The 18,289-nt window shown below is 44.4% G+C and overlaps 1 protein-coding gene across 6 annotated transcripts in view; it reads left to right on the forward strand.

Moving 5' to 3' along the window:
* The window catches only part of NBAS (neuroblastoma amplified sequence), a 315,339-nt gene that overhangs the window by 249,758 nt on the left and 47,292 nt on the right, over positions 1-18,289 (forward strand). For 4 of the 6 annotated variants that reach the window (XM_029938273.1, XM_029938275.1, XM_029938278.1 and 1 more), the window contains 3 exons: positions 11,785-12,003; positions 14,873-15,075; positions 17,323-17,412. In XM_029938273.1, coding sequence (XP_029794133.1) covers positions 11,785-12,003; positions 14,873-15,075; positions 17,323-17,412 — 512 coding nt within the window. The remainder of the gene's footprint in view (positions 1-11,784; positions 12,004-14,872; positions 15,076-17,322; positions 17,413-18,289) is intronic. The other 2 variants (XM_029938274.1, XM_029938276.1) reach the window with 2 other exon arrangements.

The raw sequence follows: 18,289 nt of genomic DNA on the forward strand, positions 1-18,289 counted from the left end.
CAAAAAGGCAAAGTTATAACATTGATTTCCTGTTAAGTATATAGTTGAATGTGACACGACACGCATTCTTATTTTTGTGGTAAGATATTTGGTTAACTATATTCAAGCAAAATTGTTAAGGCTTCTCAATTTTCGTTTCCCATTGCATAATGTTTAAAGTACTGTTTAATAATATTTTATATTTATAACTTAAAAACAGTACTTACAATGCTATCTAAGCACTGGGAATAAAATAAATGAATAAGATACGGGCCCTGCTCCAGTGGATCTCATAATCTGGTAAGGAAAGCAGACGTAGAAAGAAAACATACATGCAGCATTCAGTGTCCATGCAGGAATTAATGTTATGCCATCAGCAAAACATAAAGCAATTTCTTCTTTAATGAAGTCAATTAAATCTGACTTAGGCAATTCGATACTTCGTTGTAGCCTCCGTGTTCGCTGGCTCCTGCAAGTCATCATGTTATCGCTGGAGCAGATTTGCAGGTGTTTTACAGACTGAGTTATAACCCATTAGTGAGGCCTGTAATTAAGTGTTGTGATCGGCATTAAAAACAAACAAACCAGAAAGACTAGAATGTAGATTAACATCAGAAAATATCAGTATGCGTCCCACCACACAGGGGTTGTATTGTTTCAGGAAACTTTTGTTGGCTTTTAATACATGCATAGTTAGATATAGATAATGAGTTCTGGCATGCCACGTGTTTCTTACTCTGGCTCTTCGACAAAAAGCTTTGGCAGCTGCTGGGTCAGCTGATAGGGACCCGACTACCTACATCCATCCGGGGAAGCACATCCTCGGGCAGCCAGCCCAGGACAGCGTATTGAGTCCCTCAGTTCTGTTACCATCATCATACTCAGAACTGCCCTCTTCTTTCATCTCCCTCTTCCCCACCCCCAACCTGTCTGGACTCTTGCAGTGACCTCCTTCCTGTCCCTCTGCTACCATCTCACAAGCCACCTTCAGCTGCATCCCATATTCACCAGCAGGCAGTTGATTGGGTCCTTCAGAAGTTTAAAATCCCCAGAGCTTACAGTAATAGGTCACACTCTTCCTTTGCCATTAGCAGTAAGCTGGGGACGCTTGTGCAAAAGACAGGCTTCTCTCCACCAATGCCAGTGCCTTCCCTAACTCCACATAGAGAGTCGTAGTCTAGCAAGGGCTCGGGATTCTCACTTTCGAAGTAGCTCTCAGTTACTTCAGTGCACATGGCCTAAAAATCACACTTTAGGGACATAGCGTCCAAGATAAAAGCACTGGCATGGCGAGTTCTTCCTGTGTCCTCACATAGTGAAGGGGCAGGGAGCTCCCTGAAGCCTCTGATATAAGACGCTAATCCCTTTAACCAGGGCTCCGCCTTCACAACAAGTACCCCCACAGGCCCCACCTGCTGGGATTTCAACATCTGAAGTTTGAGGAGACACGGACATTCAGACCATGGCACTTGCTATCTAAGATTTTTTTAATCTTAATTTTAAATGGTTACAAAGGAGGAGGTTATTCGCTATATTTTAAATGTTGGCATTAAAGTAAAACTGTTAGGTAGCTCTGTTTGTTTCCAGAGTAATCTGCAAATGACACAGCGATTTGATAACTACCACGGTCCCTTTAAAACGTACAAGAACAAGCACGTTTTCAGGGGTTAGAAAAGTTGCATTCTTCCTTGTCAGCCGATTTGTACTGTTTTTGTCAACAAGAAATAAAGCGGGGCACTAGTTAAAGGCAGTAAAGACAGACTTTTTTTAAGTTTGTTTATTTATTTTGAGAGAGACAGAGACGGTATAAGTTGAGGAGGGGCAGAGAGAGAGTCCCAAACAGGCTACATGCCTTCAGCACGGAGCCTGACGTGGGGCCTGAACCCACAAACCCATGAGATGATGACCTGAGCTGAAACCAAGAGTCAGACACTTAACAGACTGAGCCACCCAGGTGGCCCGAGACAGATTTTATTTGGTGATAACTTCTGCTGCAGGGAGGGCAGTCCATGTTAACTGAGCTCAGCTTCTCTGAAATCAAAGGCAGGAGACTGAATGCTGGGCTGAGCTAAAGGAAGGCCCTCATGGCTGGTCCCTGGAACTGGACCAGTCTCCGGGCTTGCCAAGTGATGCTTACCCAGCAGGGAAGCAAGCTCCTTGTGTCTTAGGACAGAAGAGAGTGTGCAAGGTGGTGGAGCAAAGGGCTCACGGATGCTGGGCCCTTACCCTCCCATGGGGGCGGGGGGCAGAGGGTTGGAGCATGGGCTGTCTCTTTGGTTGTCTGCATTTTAAAGAGATACTTCGAGGTTCCCTGGAGACCACAGACTGATATCTCAAACAGAGAAGGTTTATAATGGCAAGCTTAGTCAAGTCACTGCTCCAAGAGGGGTTCAGGGGCCTCTCCGCCTATCTCTGGGTTTTGGCTGAAATAAACAGTAAATTCTACTGGCAGTTTTGAGCTTTCTCAGGAAGGAATCCTGAGAGAGACTTTGGTCATCCTAGTGGCGACTGGGTGGCTCAATCGGTTAAGCGTCCAACTTCGACTCAGGTCATGATTTACCAGTTCGTGAGTTCAAGCCCTGCATGGGGCTCTGTGCTGACAGCTCAGAGCCTGGAGCCTGCTTCAGATTCTGTGTCTCCCTCTCTCTTTGCCCCTCTCCAGTTCACACAGTCGGACTGTCTATCTCTGTCTCTCTCTCAAAAAAAAAAACATTAAAATTATTTTTAAAAAGAGAGAGGCTTTGGTCATCCTAGAAACATGGCCTTAAGCTGTGAGATGTCACAGTAGAGTCTGGTCAGGCCTCCTAGAGAGGGAGTCTGGGAGTTTGGCGAACAAGTACATTTGAGTTGTTTTGTGCCAAGAATGTCTGTAGTTCACTGTGTAATTTTAGCCAGTGCTGTGTTTTTATGCCTAAAAGTACTTTTGTCTGCACCAAAAATAATCATATAAATAGAAATTAACATTTAAAGGTTTTCTTGTGACCACAGTGCTCTGAGATTTCTTTTAAAAATTATTTTGTATTGAGTTATCGTTTCAGTCATACATTTGATGAGAACATTAACTATTAACTTTTGATACATAAGAATTTATAACATTAAAAATGTATTTAAAATGTAGCTCTTAACGAGATGCTTAGGGCTTCAAATATTGCTTTTTAATTAGATTATGTGCCCTTTGATGAGCACTACTTATTGCTGGCTTGCAATTGCCTTCAACATCAATTCTTTCCCTTTTATATTTTCATAGATAGGAATGTTTGAAAACCTTGTTCACAGTGGACGGGGAAGGAGCTCTGTCAATCTGTTAAAAATTATTTTTAATGCTTTATCTACTGACAACGCCATTAGATCTTTCATAAATTTTGTTGAAAGTGAAAGAAGTGGAAACTGCGCCATGCAAAAAGAAATTCATTATCCATTTGTTGGAGCCTGTCACACACCAGGATTTTCAGTTGACCCTTGTTTGGTCTTCTGGAACTTTTCAGACTCCAGGTCCACGTAGCAGAGTCAGATTCAGGAAGAACGTGGTGCATGTCTGTCTCACGTAAGTGGAGGAAGGCCCATGTGAAAGGGGAGTTGAGAAAGAGAGTAGGATTGACACCTTGATCTCCAGAATGTTCTCAAGATCAGTTTCAGGATAGAGGGTTTAGAGAAGGTGAAGATTTAGAAACTGACTCTCTTAAAACTCTCTGTCCCGGTTTACCCTTCAGAAAAGCTTTGTGTACTGATGACACACGTCACCCACTGGGCTCAAGGAGAATGTGGAAGCTCCTCACCCTGGCTCCCCTGGTGACCCCAGACCCCTTTGCATCTCGTCTCCTGCTGAGCACACACAGACTACCGTTCACACCACTGTGGGCTTTTTCTCACCCTTAGGATGGTGACTGTCCAGGTCTGGCATGGGAGTGACAGTAGAGCAGGTAGTGTCTAGCTTGTCATGGCAGTGGGGCTGAGGGGGAGCCGTGGAGCATCAAACTTCTGGGATCATTTGGTTGTTTTCAAAAACATTTCTTCCTCCTTTCCCAAATACACCATGAGCTGTTGCTCTGCACTCACTCCTCCGCCTCACTGAGATCCTTTGAGGTAGTGAGCTGCTGGTTCGGGGGGTAAGATATTCTATCCCTTGGGTGTTCTAGAGTCACAGCCACAGAACATTCTCTTTTATAAAAGGCTTATTTGATAGGCCCTATGCTGCCGTCTCTGCCTGAAATCCACCCACACGCTTCACCCACATGAATCCTTGCTCATCCTTCAAGTTCTGGTGCAGACGCTACCTCCTTTGTGAAGACTTTTCTGCCTTGCCAAGACCGACATTTTTTTCTTGACGCATCCACATACTTCGTTTTATACCTGTTACATTTTAGAAGTGCTTATTTTTGTGTTTGGCTTTCCCAGTACAACGTATATTCTTCACAGATAGAGATTGTGTCTTAATTTACCTTGGTGAGGAAGTATTTGTGTTCGAAAAGGAGGAAGGAGAGAGAGAAGAAAAGTAGAGGGGAATCTAAGAAACAAAACAGATGAACATAGGGGAAGGGAAGATAAAGAGAGAGGGAGGCAAACCATAAGAGACTCATAAATACAGGGAACAAACTGAGGGTTGCTGGAGGGGAGGTGGGTGTGGGATGGGCATTAAGGAGGGCACTTGTTGGGATGAGCACTGGGTGTTCTCTATGATGAATCTCTGGGTTCTACTCCTGAAACCAAAACTACACTGTATGTTAACTAGCTTGTATTTAAATAAAGAAAAAAGTAAAGGAAGTTTTAAATGGGGACGTAGAAAGAGAGGCTATAGGTCTTTCCTTTATCAGCCAGAGATTTTCTTCCATCTGTCAAGTTAGCTGTGATGTTAAAAAAATGTGAAATTTGCTTTTGATTTTCACATTATTTTATATAGTTACTATTAGCAACGTTAACACTATATGCAAACGCTGAGTTTTCTAGCTGACTCTGAGTAGCAACTGGGTTTTCTTAAGTCACCTGCCATTTCCTAAACATCAGCCTTATCTTCAAAACCATGCTGTGTTCATTTTAAAAAGAAAGAAAGTCTCTGCTTTGCAAGGTTTATCAGCATTAAGGAACCCACAGATGAGGAAAGCTGTCATGGTGAATTTTGAATCAAGCCATTACCTGAAAAATGATAGGACTGATTGTGTCGACTTCTGCTTAAGCTCCTTCACTTCCCGCCTTCCCAGTCAGGGTGATAAAGAACTTTCCCACCAGCCTGGCCCTAGCTCACCCCTGCTCGGATCTTCCCCTCTCCCCGTAGACTTCTGCGTGCACCCTGGATTCCAACCAAGCCAGCCAACCCCCAGGTTCCCCACTGGCCCCCTTGACCTGCTGACCTCGAGGGATGGGCTTCCTCTCTGCAGAGGTTCAGCTTGGGAATGGCCATTTTTCGGAGACTCACTTCTGGAGACTCACTTCCGGATTCACTTCCGGTCGGACGAGGCACCCTTTCTGAGGGCTCTGCCTCGTCTCCTGTTTACCCTATTGCAGTTTTGGAAGAGTCATGCTGCTTTGTGATGTGTTTTATCTCTCTGTATTTCAGACTAAACATTAACATACCCAGGGGCAGGAACCTGGTCTAATTTTGTCTGTGCTGCCAGCACCTGGTCCAAGGCACCCGTATAACATATATTCACCAAGTGTACACCCAGTGAACGTGCTCAAAGTTGCCACTATTTAATGTCCTGGAGTCTCTTCCTGCATGGCTTCCCATCGCCACTGGTGTCCTTGTCCTGATGGCACACATCTGTCCCCGGTTTTGTTGTTGTTGTTCAGATCCTTTAAAATATCCTTTTGTAATTTTAGTTTCCAAATGAAACTTCTCACGGAACAGGGCACTGCAGAAGCCATGGTAAATTGGAGCCTTTGGCCCCATTCTGGACCACAGGTTTCTAGGGGCATATTGAGAACACGGCATTTCATTGCACTTCTGAAGTTTCTCCTCCCTCCCCACCTTGTCGATCAGAGTCTAACAGTGGTTTTTTGTTTGCAATGTGCTGAGCCTGGAATTAGGTGCTAGGAAATAGATTTTAAAAAGCACAGTTTCTACCCTGAAGGATCTCCTTTAGTCAAGGAGATGTATATGTCACCTGACAGTTTGAACTGGTGCGGTGTGTTCTTTCATACAGATGGGCTAAACGTACAGTGCTTTAAGAGCACCTAGGAGTGGCTTATGACCTGGGGAAGAGATGATGTCAGAGACCCTTCCAGATTGTGAACTCTGAACTGATCCTGGAAGCACAGATAAAGGGAGCCTTGAGAAAGTATAACATTTTTTCTTCAGATACCTGTAGTTTCATATGTTTCTTTGAAATAAGATTCTCTGGCTATGGGTTTTTAAGTGGGAACTGGGTAGGGCATTTTTCTGTAATTATAATCCTCAGTATACAGGTTGCCTTCATTGGCTTCTAATTCTTGTAGTTCATATTCCATAACTAGCCTGGCGCTCAATTCTCTCAATTTTCCTTTCCAACTATAGCTTCTTAATATTGTATATCAGAGGGGTTACCCAACTGTGGCCTACAGGTCACATTCAGGCCTCTGCCTGTTTTTGTTAGAACCTTTAGCTAAGATTGGTTTTTATATCTTTTTAAAGGATTATAAAACCAAACAAACAAAAGAGTATGTAACAGAGAACAGATGGCCTGTAAAGCCTGACATAAAGTCTGCACGGCCTGTTAGGCCTCTGCTCTTTCTACACTGAAGTGCTCCCTGGTGGTTATACATATATTATATACCATGGGCTCTCCCACCTCCGCAACTCTGCTTCTGCTCTTCTGTCTTTTTAAAACATTGTACTTCAGGGACACCTGGGTGGCTCAGTCAGTTAAGTGTCCAACTTCAGCTCAGGCCATGATCTCACGGTTCCTGGGTTTGAGCCTTGCACTGGGCTCTGTGCTGACAGCTCAGAGCCTGGAGCCTGCTTCGGATTCTGTGTCTCCCTCCCTCCCCCTCTCTCTGCCCTTCCCTCATTCATGCTCTATCTCTCAAAAATAAATAAACATTAAAAATAAATAAAATGTTCATCCACTTGTACATTCATCACATAGAATGATCTACCATTCTGGGCTTGGGGTTCTAGGAATATAAATATCAGGGAGGCAATGAGCAGATAGAAAGACAGGATGCCGGTTATGAAGAAGAACAAACGCAGAGTAAGGAGAGAGAGAACACCAGGAGGTGCTAGCCTCAGTTGAGTGGCCAGGGGAGGTCCCTCTGATGAGGCAGCCTCAGTGCCGAGTTCCCAGGGAAGCTCGGGAACAGTCAGGAGAACACCTGGAGAGGACCTCGCAAGTGGAAGAACCCACGTGTACAAAGGTGCTGACGGACTGCATGGAGACCAGGCTGCCCGGAGTGCAGCAGGAGTGTAGAAAAAGGAAGGAAGTAGGATTAGGCAGATCAGGTCGGCTGAAGAACAAGTCATATAGGGCTTCATAAGGCAATAGAAGGCTGGGTTTTATTCGTAGTGAATTTGGAAGCTGTTAAATAGATGTAAGCAGAAGAGTGACATCAGATTCATGTTTCTAGAATATCACCATGGAACTGGGTAATGCTAGAGTACCCAGTTAGCCCCAGGATCACAGTGGCTTAACACAACCAAGGTTAATATTTCTGCATGCTCCTAATCTGGTGAGAGACTGCCAAGGGCTGTCTACCACAAAGTCACTTAGGATGCAGGCTGACGGGAGCTCTCCGTCTTGTGTCGGTGCCGTCTGGGACCAGCCCCCTCTCCTACGGCCAGGAGCGAAGGGAGACTGGATGATGAGGCATGTGGCTTGTGTGTTGCCTTGGCCCAGAAGAGAAACGTGTCCCCTCTGCTCAGTTCTCACTGCTTGGAACACGGCTCCTCGGAGCTGCACGGGGATTGGCACGTGTGTGAGAATCCTTGGAATACTTGTGTTTGGTGACTTCTGCTCTCTCTGCCTCATCCGGAGACCAGTTAGAGCCATTGCAGTGCAAGAGGGGCCATGTGGCCTGGGACTGAGTGGTGTCGGTGAATGTGGTGGTAATTCGGGGACCTGGATTTACTCCGAAGGTAGACCCAGTGAGGTTTGCGGATGTCGGGGACCACTCCGAAATGTCTCCCCTTTCCCACCAGCTTGTCTCATATACTAAATGCGATTCCTTTGAGCCTGGCTCCTGTTTTTGCACAGGACCTACAAAATAGACGCACAATACGTACTTATTGAGTGCTAGAACAACCAACGCTATTTTACACAACCCACAGTTTTTTAAATAGTAGTTACTAATGGCTGTTAGGGAATAGTTTTATAAAATCTTTGCTCTCTTATTATAGAAATATGTGTATGAGTAATGTGTTAATGCTGTGGACTTCGAGATAGAAGGTTAGGAACAGAAGTACCTTGTGGCTCCTTGGGTTAGTGAAGAAATTGTGATTTTTCTCTCTGGTCCATTTGTCTATCTTTTTTCTCTTACTACTTATTTCCTTTATCATGGAAGAGTTTAAAGAAAATAAGTCTATTAGACTGATTCACTGTGAAACTTGTATTTAATCTCACCCTATAGTCTTTTTATTTTTTAACACTTACATATTTTTGAGAGACAGAGCATGAGTGGGGGAGGAGCAGAGAGAGAGGGAAACACATAATCTGAAACAGGCTCCAGGCTCTGAGCTTTCAGCACAGAGCCCAATGTGGGGCTCGAACTTATGAACCGTTAAGATCGTGAGATGAGCCGAAGTCCGATGCTTACCCTACTGAGCCACCCAGGCGCCCCTCACTCTTTAGTCTTTCACCAATGAGCCTGTTCTCAAAAAGAGTAAAAGGCTTAAATGTCCAATCAAGCACAATGCCCAGGCAAGTAAAAGCCCTTCCGTCTTTTATCATAATGTCATTCTGCCTCTTGTACAGGCCCGGCTCCCTGAGGAAAATTAGCTTAGGTTTGCATTTGTTTATACTCTGCATTCTCAGTAGCATGGTTATTTAGTTATTTTGAAAGATTAAGAATAAAGGGGGTGGGTATTTTTCTGATGATACTGGTGATGAGGTCCAACCAAACTTAAACTCCTAGGGAATTCGCTTGCCTCTCCTGGCCATTCTGTGGGGGTTCCATAGCAGATTCTAGGAAAGCACGGATGTCGGTGCAGGCCTGCACTCAGTATTGCTGGGCAGCCAGAGGCCACATGCATGTGAGCATGGAGTATGCACTTGGGTGTTGGGGCAGACGACCTGCTGATGGACCGGCTGTAGAGGCTGAAGAAACAGACGAGTCCAGGATGATTTGTGGGTATCTCGGTAAACATGACTAGACATTGGCCTTGCAAAGAAGAGAAGAGAGAGCATTTCATGGAGATAAGATACCAGCTGACACTCGGGAATGAGCAAAGCTTCTGTGTACGGAACCTAGAGTGTGGGCTATGGCTATATTGTGAGGCTAGAGGGTTAGTGTGGGCCCAGCCTGGGAGAGGCCTTGAGTTACCGTGCCAAGGAACTTGCGGAGCTTATGAAAAGGTGTTTCTAAAAGGGATTACATGGCAAATGTACTAGGCAGATAAAAATCTAACAGGTAGAAGATGGCCTGTGTATTGTATAGTTGGTCAAATTAGAATGGAGCTTTCGTTACTTGAGTTAACCTGCTACGGGTAAGGCATTTTGCTGATTGTGTTACATATTCTCTCATTTAAATTCTCAGAATGACGCGCTATGGTAGGTGACGTTTTTCACAGTTTATACATGATGGAGGCTTGAAGCATGTTGTCAAGTGTCACCCAGGTCTTGTGTGAAGTTGGTTAGTGTTCTCGCTACACTATTCCAGGTGTAGGGAGTGGCCAGTCAAACTCGGGACAGCAGAGGTGGCATCTGGACTCCTCCCAGGGCACAGAGACCAGTCGTTTCTCTCAGGACACTGCTTTCCGCACTTGTGAGCTGCCTGTCCTGTTCCTACTCTCTTGCCAGTGTGTTGTGGGAACCTTGTGCACCCCCTGAGAAGTCGGGAGAGCGTAGACATTTGGCCAACTGGATATCCAGATATTCCCTGCACCCGTGTGTCTTGGGGAAACAAATAGGAGTGAATGGAAAGGAAGGATTCACTAGGCCATCTTCTTACCTGTCTTTCCTTCTGTTGAGCATTCAGCCAGCCTGCGCCCATCATATGCTTAGCAGAGCCCGTGAGGGGGAGGAAATGGCAAAGGATAAGCTGTGTGATGTGCAGTGAAGGGGGGCACCAGCTCCGTGACCAGCGCACCTGTGTTCTGGCTTTTACTTTCCGCACTCACACGAGGAACCCCAGCACATCAGAGAACCTCCCCAGGGCTCAGTCTTTCCATCCACATAATGGGGGGGGGCAGTAAGGAGGGTGTTTCTCAACCACAGAAAAGAGTTCGCAGCATATGTGAAGGAGGAGAACAGTCTAACTGCTGCTTGTGGTCTGAGGTGGCTTCTGAGTTCGTTGTATGCCTGGGTGCTGGGGCATAGCGGTCTGGCTACAAAACTTACCTGAAGCTGCATTTGCAAAGCACACACTTAGTTACAATTCAGTGGAAATAGTACTTTTCCTAAAGTTCCTTTTTAGCCATATTTGTATAGACCGAAGGAGATGACAGCTGTGCTCATTATGCCACATGAATTCTACATAGAGTGCCTCGGAGGCAGCTGATGGGGATGGTTGAGGGGGATTTGCCGCTTGGTGTGGCCACTGATGCCGTGTCGATGCCTGTTGTACTTTTCAGAATAAGCAGACACCCATGGTACCTGATTTTGAGAAAGAAAGATAAGATGTTGTCCTAAGACTGTTCATCGGTTTTGTATTTTATTTTATTTATTTAAATCAACACAGAGCCCTTTTCAGGCTATGATAAAAATGTGCTTGAGTAGTTGATGGGAGGCAAAATCTAGGATCCAAAACAGCATGAATCAGAGGGGCCTAAAAAGGCCCAGTGTGGCTCATGAGTCTGTGGTGTGTCCATCAAGGTGGGTTACGTTTAGACTGGAGGCCAAGTAAGCTTTGTATTTTTAATATTATTAGAAAGACAACTTCTGCATACATAACAAAGTGACTTCCGCATGTCACAACTCAATAAATACTGGCGAACACAATAGTATAGAAAATTGAGAACAAAATTGCTCCTAATCCTAACATTTTAACATAATAGTCACTGTGTGTGTGTGTGTGTGTGTGTGTGTGTGTGTGTATTTCTGTTCAGCCACACACACAGGTTTAGTTCGGATTTTAATACGAGCATGGTGTAGAGAGTTTTATGATTTCTGATTCCTAAAATACAACATTTTATGATCAGCACTTTCCAAATTGCTAATACTGATTTTATATCTAGTTTTAATGGCTGCACAATGTTCTATCTAGTAATTTATCATAAGTTAGTTACCATTTCTCTTATTACTAGGCAATTATATTGCTTTTGAGGTTGTATTTTATAGTCTTATTCCAGTTGAAATCATTATGTCTATCCAGTTTTCTTCTTTTTAATCATATCCTTGTAATAAACGACTGAAACTGGGAATTGTACCTGTAGGCAAGGCTCATTTCTGCACTGTGACCAGTAACCTATTTGAATGCTACTTTCCTAATAACACCACCTACTTTTGTAGTTTAGCATTAAAAATATCTGTTTACTACTTTGATAGCACATATGGTACCTCACTGCTGTTTTCCTCACAGAAGAAACACTAATGTAACAAACGTCCTAGACACCAATTAAAGTTGCTTATTAATGTCTCACTCTTGTTCTCTCTGCCTCGCTAATACTTTATTAAACATAACGTCTCTAATAACACGGGGCCGGTGTGTCTCACTGCTGCTCAATACCTTCTTGTGTTGAAGCTGTCCGTGGAAGCACGAAAGGAGATGACTAGAAAGGCCATTCAGACAGTCCAACATTTTATTGAGAAGCCGCGGAAAAGAAATTCGGAAGACGACATTCAAGAAGCTAGTGACTCTAACGTCACCTATGCAGACGCCCAGGATCATCTGGAGAAATCGCTTGCTCACCTGGAAACCCTCAACCATGCCTTCCTGGTTTCTCTGAGGACTAGTGAGCAGGTAATGAAGTGGAAACTTCTTGCCCACGCACGCTCCCTCAGATAACCTCGGTGCGTGCTCACCTTCATCCTGTAGAGCCGTATTAGTGGTTTGGGTAGGGTTTTCAGTCTTGCAGATGTCCTTGAAAAGTCCTTCAACCCTTTATCCTTTAGCCTCTTCACTACCTCTTGATTGTGGCCTCCCATTTGCAGGTTTGCAGTTCTTTGAAGAGGATTCGGGGCCACTTCCCAGCATTGAGGGACAAGGATGGGCAGGGTGGGGGCTGGGGTGCCTGAGTTGAGCCCAGGATGGGTGCCTGGGGGGGGAGTGGTCACTGAGGCTAAGAAATGACAAGGACGGTGGTCTGCAAGCCCTACTTCTAGCTGGTAGGTGTTTTGCTCTCCTACTGAAAAATGATAGATTTTTCCCCCTAATTTTCAGAAAAATCCGGAAAGTGCCATCCATGGCTGCTTCCTATTTTTTAAAACTATATGCTCCTATTCTGTTTATGTTTTCTGGTTCCAGTATAATTTTATTGACATGCATTTTTTGGCCAATAAAATTGTTCCTACTTGGTTTCTAGTTGAGTCCCTCACCGTGTCTCAGAAAATACTCTCACGAGAGTCCGGAGCCGCTGCCTGTGATGACTCTTGAGGCAGTTAGGACAGGGCTAGGGCAGCACAGGGAAACCCTTTGGAGCGCTTCCAGTTTTTCTTCTGTATTGTTACAGCCAAGGGAGTTGAAGCTCCTCTTTTCCGTAACTGAGAAGCTGACAGATCAATAAGTAAATGGTCTCATATAGGTGAAAACAGTGTTGAGACATACAAGTAATATTGCATTTGCCCTGTTAACGTTACGGTAAATGAACCTGTAAGTGGCCACTAATCTCCTCTTTTATTTTTCTTAAACCTTACGTATTGACTGAATTGTATTCTTGGCTTGTAAAGAAATATTCCTGACTAGAAAGATCGGTCAGTGGAGAGCAGTTCAGATAATGAACAAATGAAAGACTTCAAAATGTATATGAGACGCATAAATGCAAACCCTCGTGGAAAAGATAATGAGAAGAATTCAAAAGTTTGATAGCAGTTGTATTTCATTTCGTATTTTTCAGTGCTATTAGACTGTCTAATGAAGAACATTGAGTGACGTACAAGCCACATAGAAGCCTCTGCAGGGAACAAATTGCTTTACCAATCTTGATTTTATCCTACTGACATGTACAGTACTGTCATCCATGATTATAAAAACTAGGGTAAAATTTGAATTCTTCCAAGTAAAAATGATTATACTGATTAGTATAAAAAATTTAAATACTTGTCTTGCTTATTTTTTTAATTAATATGCTATATTCAAATCTGGAGGATTGTCATTGCCGTCCTTGGAACAAGTGTCATCTTTCAGTGACTTGAATAATGGATATGGGGCCAAGGGGGTTATTAACAAAAACAGCCATTTGTTGCTGCTAGGCTAAGATTTAAAGGTACCAGATGACTGCCCACTAACGCTGTTCAATCAGACGACGGATGGTCTGGAAGAGGAGGCTCTTCTGGTTCCTAAATTGGACCTTATTTGATTTTATTGGAGCGCCTTTCATAGCAAACACTGGAAATCATCGTTAGCCCCAAACCTTTGTCCATTGTAAGTTCAGGCCTTAACTTTAACCTCTCTAATTGTACCCCCAGTGAAAGAAGGTCCCCCGTACCCTACGTCAGCACAGTCCAAACTAGAGGTTTTTATCCTGTGACCTCTCCATTCCCTCTTGCTCAGTAGGGACCCGAGTAACTGTTCCGTTGAACTCACGGGCGTTTTCTCTTATCAGAAGCCTCACAGTGGGGAGAAGAGTAAAACAAAATGTCATGTGCCCAACTCCCAGCATCAGGAGTCATCAGAACGGGACCCGACCTCTCAGGCCAACCCCACCAGCCCTCCCCCTGCGCCTGTGGGTTATTTTCCAGAAAATCCGTCATCTTTTTATTTTATCCCTAAATATTTCTGTATCCTTTTCTCAAAGGATACATGTTAACACAACCACTACATTGTTACAACCAAAACATGAACAGTAATTCTTCAGTATCATCAGCTATCCAGTTAACATTTGCGTTTTTACATGGTAGTTCTGAAAACAGTACCTTCTAGATGACCCGAGAAGCGTATAAAGAACCTGGAAAGCATTCTAGATGCTAAGTGACCATATTTGGTGTGATGAAAAGTAGTAGGCCCATTTTATAAATTATTTGTTGTCACATTACTTTTTACAGATCTTACCGAAGAGGGGCAGGCTGTGTGGCGCGGGGGCCAGGAGATGTAGTGTTTTATATTCTGACCCTGGTTCCCCCGAACGTCCCCATTGTGTCTTTGGGCATGTTACGTAACATCTCTGGTTTTCAGTATACGTTTTGGTAAAATGGAGCTAATGAAAACTCCTTGCAGGCTCACTATGCGCTAATTAGGTATCACTCGTATACTACCTGGGTTTGTGCAGATCAGAGCAGTTACGTGGTTAGAATAATAATTACAGTAATGATAATAAAGAAACTCAGACTTCATGAGCTTTACTTTCTGCCTGACATTGTGCTGAAAGCCTAGCTTTTATATGATCTCAGGCAGCGTTTTCAACACCCTCTGGTCACAAGAGTCTCTGCCTCATCCTCATTTTGCAGGTACTGGAGGCTCACGAGCTAATAAATGGGAAAAAACAAGGATTTGTCTGTCCTCCATTCTGGTGTCCCTGCGGCCCAGGCTTTTACAAACCACCACCTCTCCTTCATTGTGGTGTTTGTGTTCTAGGGTCTTGGGCTTGGGAGTCTTCTAAAGACGCTTCACTCTGTGCACGTAGGCACGCCTTACTTCTATCTGATGTCGAGGTGTCGCGTCCGTATCTTTTCAGGAAGCGCTGCGGAAATACAGTCACCTGTATGATCTGTCCCGATCGGACGAAGGGAGAGTTCGTGAGCAAGCTGTGGCCATGTGTCTGGATGGCCTGCCTCTGAGAACGGTTCAGCAGCTGCTGCAGGTGGCCGTGGGCCCTCTTGACGTCTCGCCCAAGGACGTGGTTCAGGACGCGGTGGGGAAGATAGTGTCTGCCCTGAGGTAAGCCAGCAGAGAGTCCCCGGAAACCCGCGGTGATCGTCTGCCAGCAATGGTGCTTGTTTCAGTCAGGAAGGAAAAACGCTAGCATGTGTGTAAAGGCAGTTTATACACTGTCAAGTACTTCATAAAAGTGAGAGAGTATCACCAGATTTCTCAAAGTCTCGTGTCTTAAAGCACCTTGAGAATGGAGAACCATGAACATGTTTCTCCGTTGGTATTGTGTGCAACTCACCCTAAAACCAACTTCCGGTTAGACCCTCTTGCCACCACCCCCCATCCCCATCCCCAAATAATTCTTGAAATAAGGGAAAGGCCAAAATTAGCAGGTAGCTGAGTGTAAGGTCATCATGTGACCCCAGGTGGATGTACGGATCTGACTTTCCTACTGACGCTTCGTAGTAGAGGCTGCAAAACGGTTCCCAGAAGCCTCTCTGGAAGTACACACAAGACAAGGTTAATCATAAACCGAACAAGTTAGACATCTGTTAAGTGCCTTAGAGTTTTATTTACATGCAGTTAATGGCATGAAACCAACACCTGAGAAATTCTAGCTTTATGTCAGAATGCACCCGGAAGAGGTAGAAAAGGGGGAAAGTTAAGCTAAGAGGAGAGTGAGGCATGAGTGCTTCTGTGAAGAATGCAGCTAGGCTGGCAGCCTTGGTTGTGTTTAATGTAGTCTCCTTTTAAGCATTCTTTGTGATTCCGCATTGCTCTTGGGGAACTTTTTGATTAAATGCATGTCAGTTTTCCACAGCTGAACTGAAATCAAATGAGCCTTTATCAGTTTAATTACCCCAGCCTCATACAGTTTTCACCTTAATGATCTGAGGTATCTGGTAATTTTAGAGAGAGGGAGAGACAGAGATAGAGAAATAAAATATCATATATTTTTTAAAGAAATAACCCGTCAAATTAATAATGCAGTGTTCTGTTACTGGCTTATTATGTTGTGTGGTGGTGGTAGTTAGAACACCCACCCACATTCCTCTTTTCTTGTTAATGTTTATTTATTTTTGAGAGAGAGAGAGACAGCTCTCAAGCAGGGGAGGGGCAGAGAGAGATGGAGACATAGAATCCGAAGCAGGCTCCAGGCTCTGAGCTGTCAGCACAGAGCCCAACAGGGGGCTCGAACCCACAAACAGATCGTCAGACTGAGCTGAAGTCGGATGCTCAGCTGACTGAGCCACCCAGGGGCGCCTTTCCTCTTTTTCAATGACAACAGATACTTACGGTTACATTTTGCACCTTTTGATTCATAGCTATCTTTTTAGTGTTTCTTAAATCAAAATTTAGATGAAACTCACAAAAACAAACATTTTGAAAATTTTTTGCCTTGAAGAATTTATTTCCTAAAAACTGCACATTTTTGTAAATCATTAAAATAAAATATGATGTGGTATTTTTACATTTATAAAATTCTGACATAAATCATACTTCTCTCTCCTTCCCTGTGCCAAGCTCCACTTAGTAAGATTTGGTTCTTACCTAATAAATGTTATGCTTAGCACACAGAAGACATTCAATAAATGCGAATTAAGTCTCTCAGCAGTGGGAGGAGGGAACCTCAGGAGTTCAGCTACTTCCTTTTCAAAGGAAAAGAAATTGCTATTGACAACATTCATAATGTTCACCTTTTAGAAAGTTGGTAGAATTTTGTAGATAGGAAATCACAAAGGCATGTAAAGAACTGAATCCAGCAGTTGATTTAAATCCTAGCACTGAAATTATTCAGAAAGCTCACCTAAACTTCTTGTCTTCTGTCTTGTTGTCGTCTGGCTTTTTTTCAAAATTTGCTAGAGTCCCAGACATACTCATCTATGTAACGGGTGTAATAATGCCTCCCATCTTGTGGGCTCCTGGGAGTTGAATGGTAGGTGCATGTACAGCACTCAACAGTGCCTTGTACCTCCTAAGTATCATGTAAATATTAGGGTTTTTTTTTTAAGTCCAGCTGGAGAATTTAGATGATTATGTATTTAATGCTTAAAATAGCTCACATGTATAACGTCCACGGAATGTTTTTTGGCTGACAGAATGCAAGGAGAGTTTATCTTCTTGCCAGGAAAGCAAGGGCATATGGGACTATGTTTCTGCACCTCGGGCACGTCGTGTGACACTCAGTGCCCTCACTGGCCACGTATACCGCGTATTCGTGTGGCTGCCGGCTCTTCTGGGCACGGATGCCACACTGCTTTCTGAGCCCGGAGCCCTCGTATGAATGGGTAATCTCTCTCTCTCCCTTCACAGCAGAGGTGACGCTGAGCTTGGTGGGCCAAGGGACCCCCTCCAGGTCCTGGAAGGTGTTGTCGCAGCCGTCCGTGCCAGCGTGGACAAGGGGTGAGCCTAGAGCAGCTCGTGTGTCTCACTTGGTGGTGCTCCTCAGGATCCTAGATTTCCTGTGGATATCCGTGCTGATGAACCTGCCAAGACGAAGCAGTCTGCCGGGGGTCTTGGAAGGAAGGGCTGAGGGTTCTGTGCGTCACTAACGAGGCTGTGCGTCTGAGTGTCTCAGCTGCCCCCTCATCCCGTCCGCTCGAGCGGGACACCCCCTTCCCTCCAGAGCCCCGTCCACCGGGAGAGCGTGGTCTCTTCTCACCTCCTCCTGAGGGAGGCCAGGAGGGGAGGCTGCTTTGAGCTTCTTAGGAGAGAGGGATTCATATCTCTAAGAGGTTCGCTGGACCGAGTTAAGTGTGGAAAATTTCTAGAACATATGTATGTATTTCTTAGAGCTTTCTAAATGTTAAGTCTGTCTTATGAGAGGACTATGAGTGCACAGGTTTTATAAGTCTAGAAAGGTGTGTGTCTCTAATGCCATTTTTAGAAAGAATTTTTCATTCAGGTTCAGTGGCAGTGATAGGGTTAACAGCACAAGTTGGTGGTTCTACATTCACAGAGTTTACAGGTGTCTTTTCTATGTCTGATATATCATGCCTGGCCCCAGTGGTCTTTTTTCTCCTTCCTTCCTTCCTTCCCTTCCTCCCTCCCTCCCGTCCTTCCCTCCCTGTCTCCTTCCAGCTTCCCAATGTGGGGCTTGAACTCACAATTCTGAAATTAAAACCTGAACCGAGATCAAGAGTCAGATGCCTGACCGACTGAGCTACCCAGGCACCGCTCAGTTTTCTGTTTTTAATAGGAAGTATGATACAATGATAGCAATGAAGAAATATTTGCAACACTCCTCATGGTTCATTCAGTAATATAATGTTTGATCGGT

The sequence above is a fragment of the Suricata suricatta genome, chromosome 4 (assembly GCF_006229205.1).
Source record: "Suricata suricatta isolate VVHF042 chromosome 4, meerkat_22Aug2017_6uvM2_HiC, whole genome shotgun sequence".
Taxonomy (NCBI): domain Eukaryota; kingdom Metazoa; phylum Chordata; class Mammalia; order Carnivora; family Herpestidae; genus Suricata; species Suricata suricatta.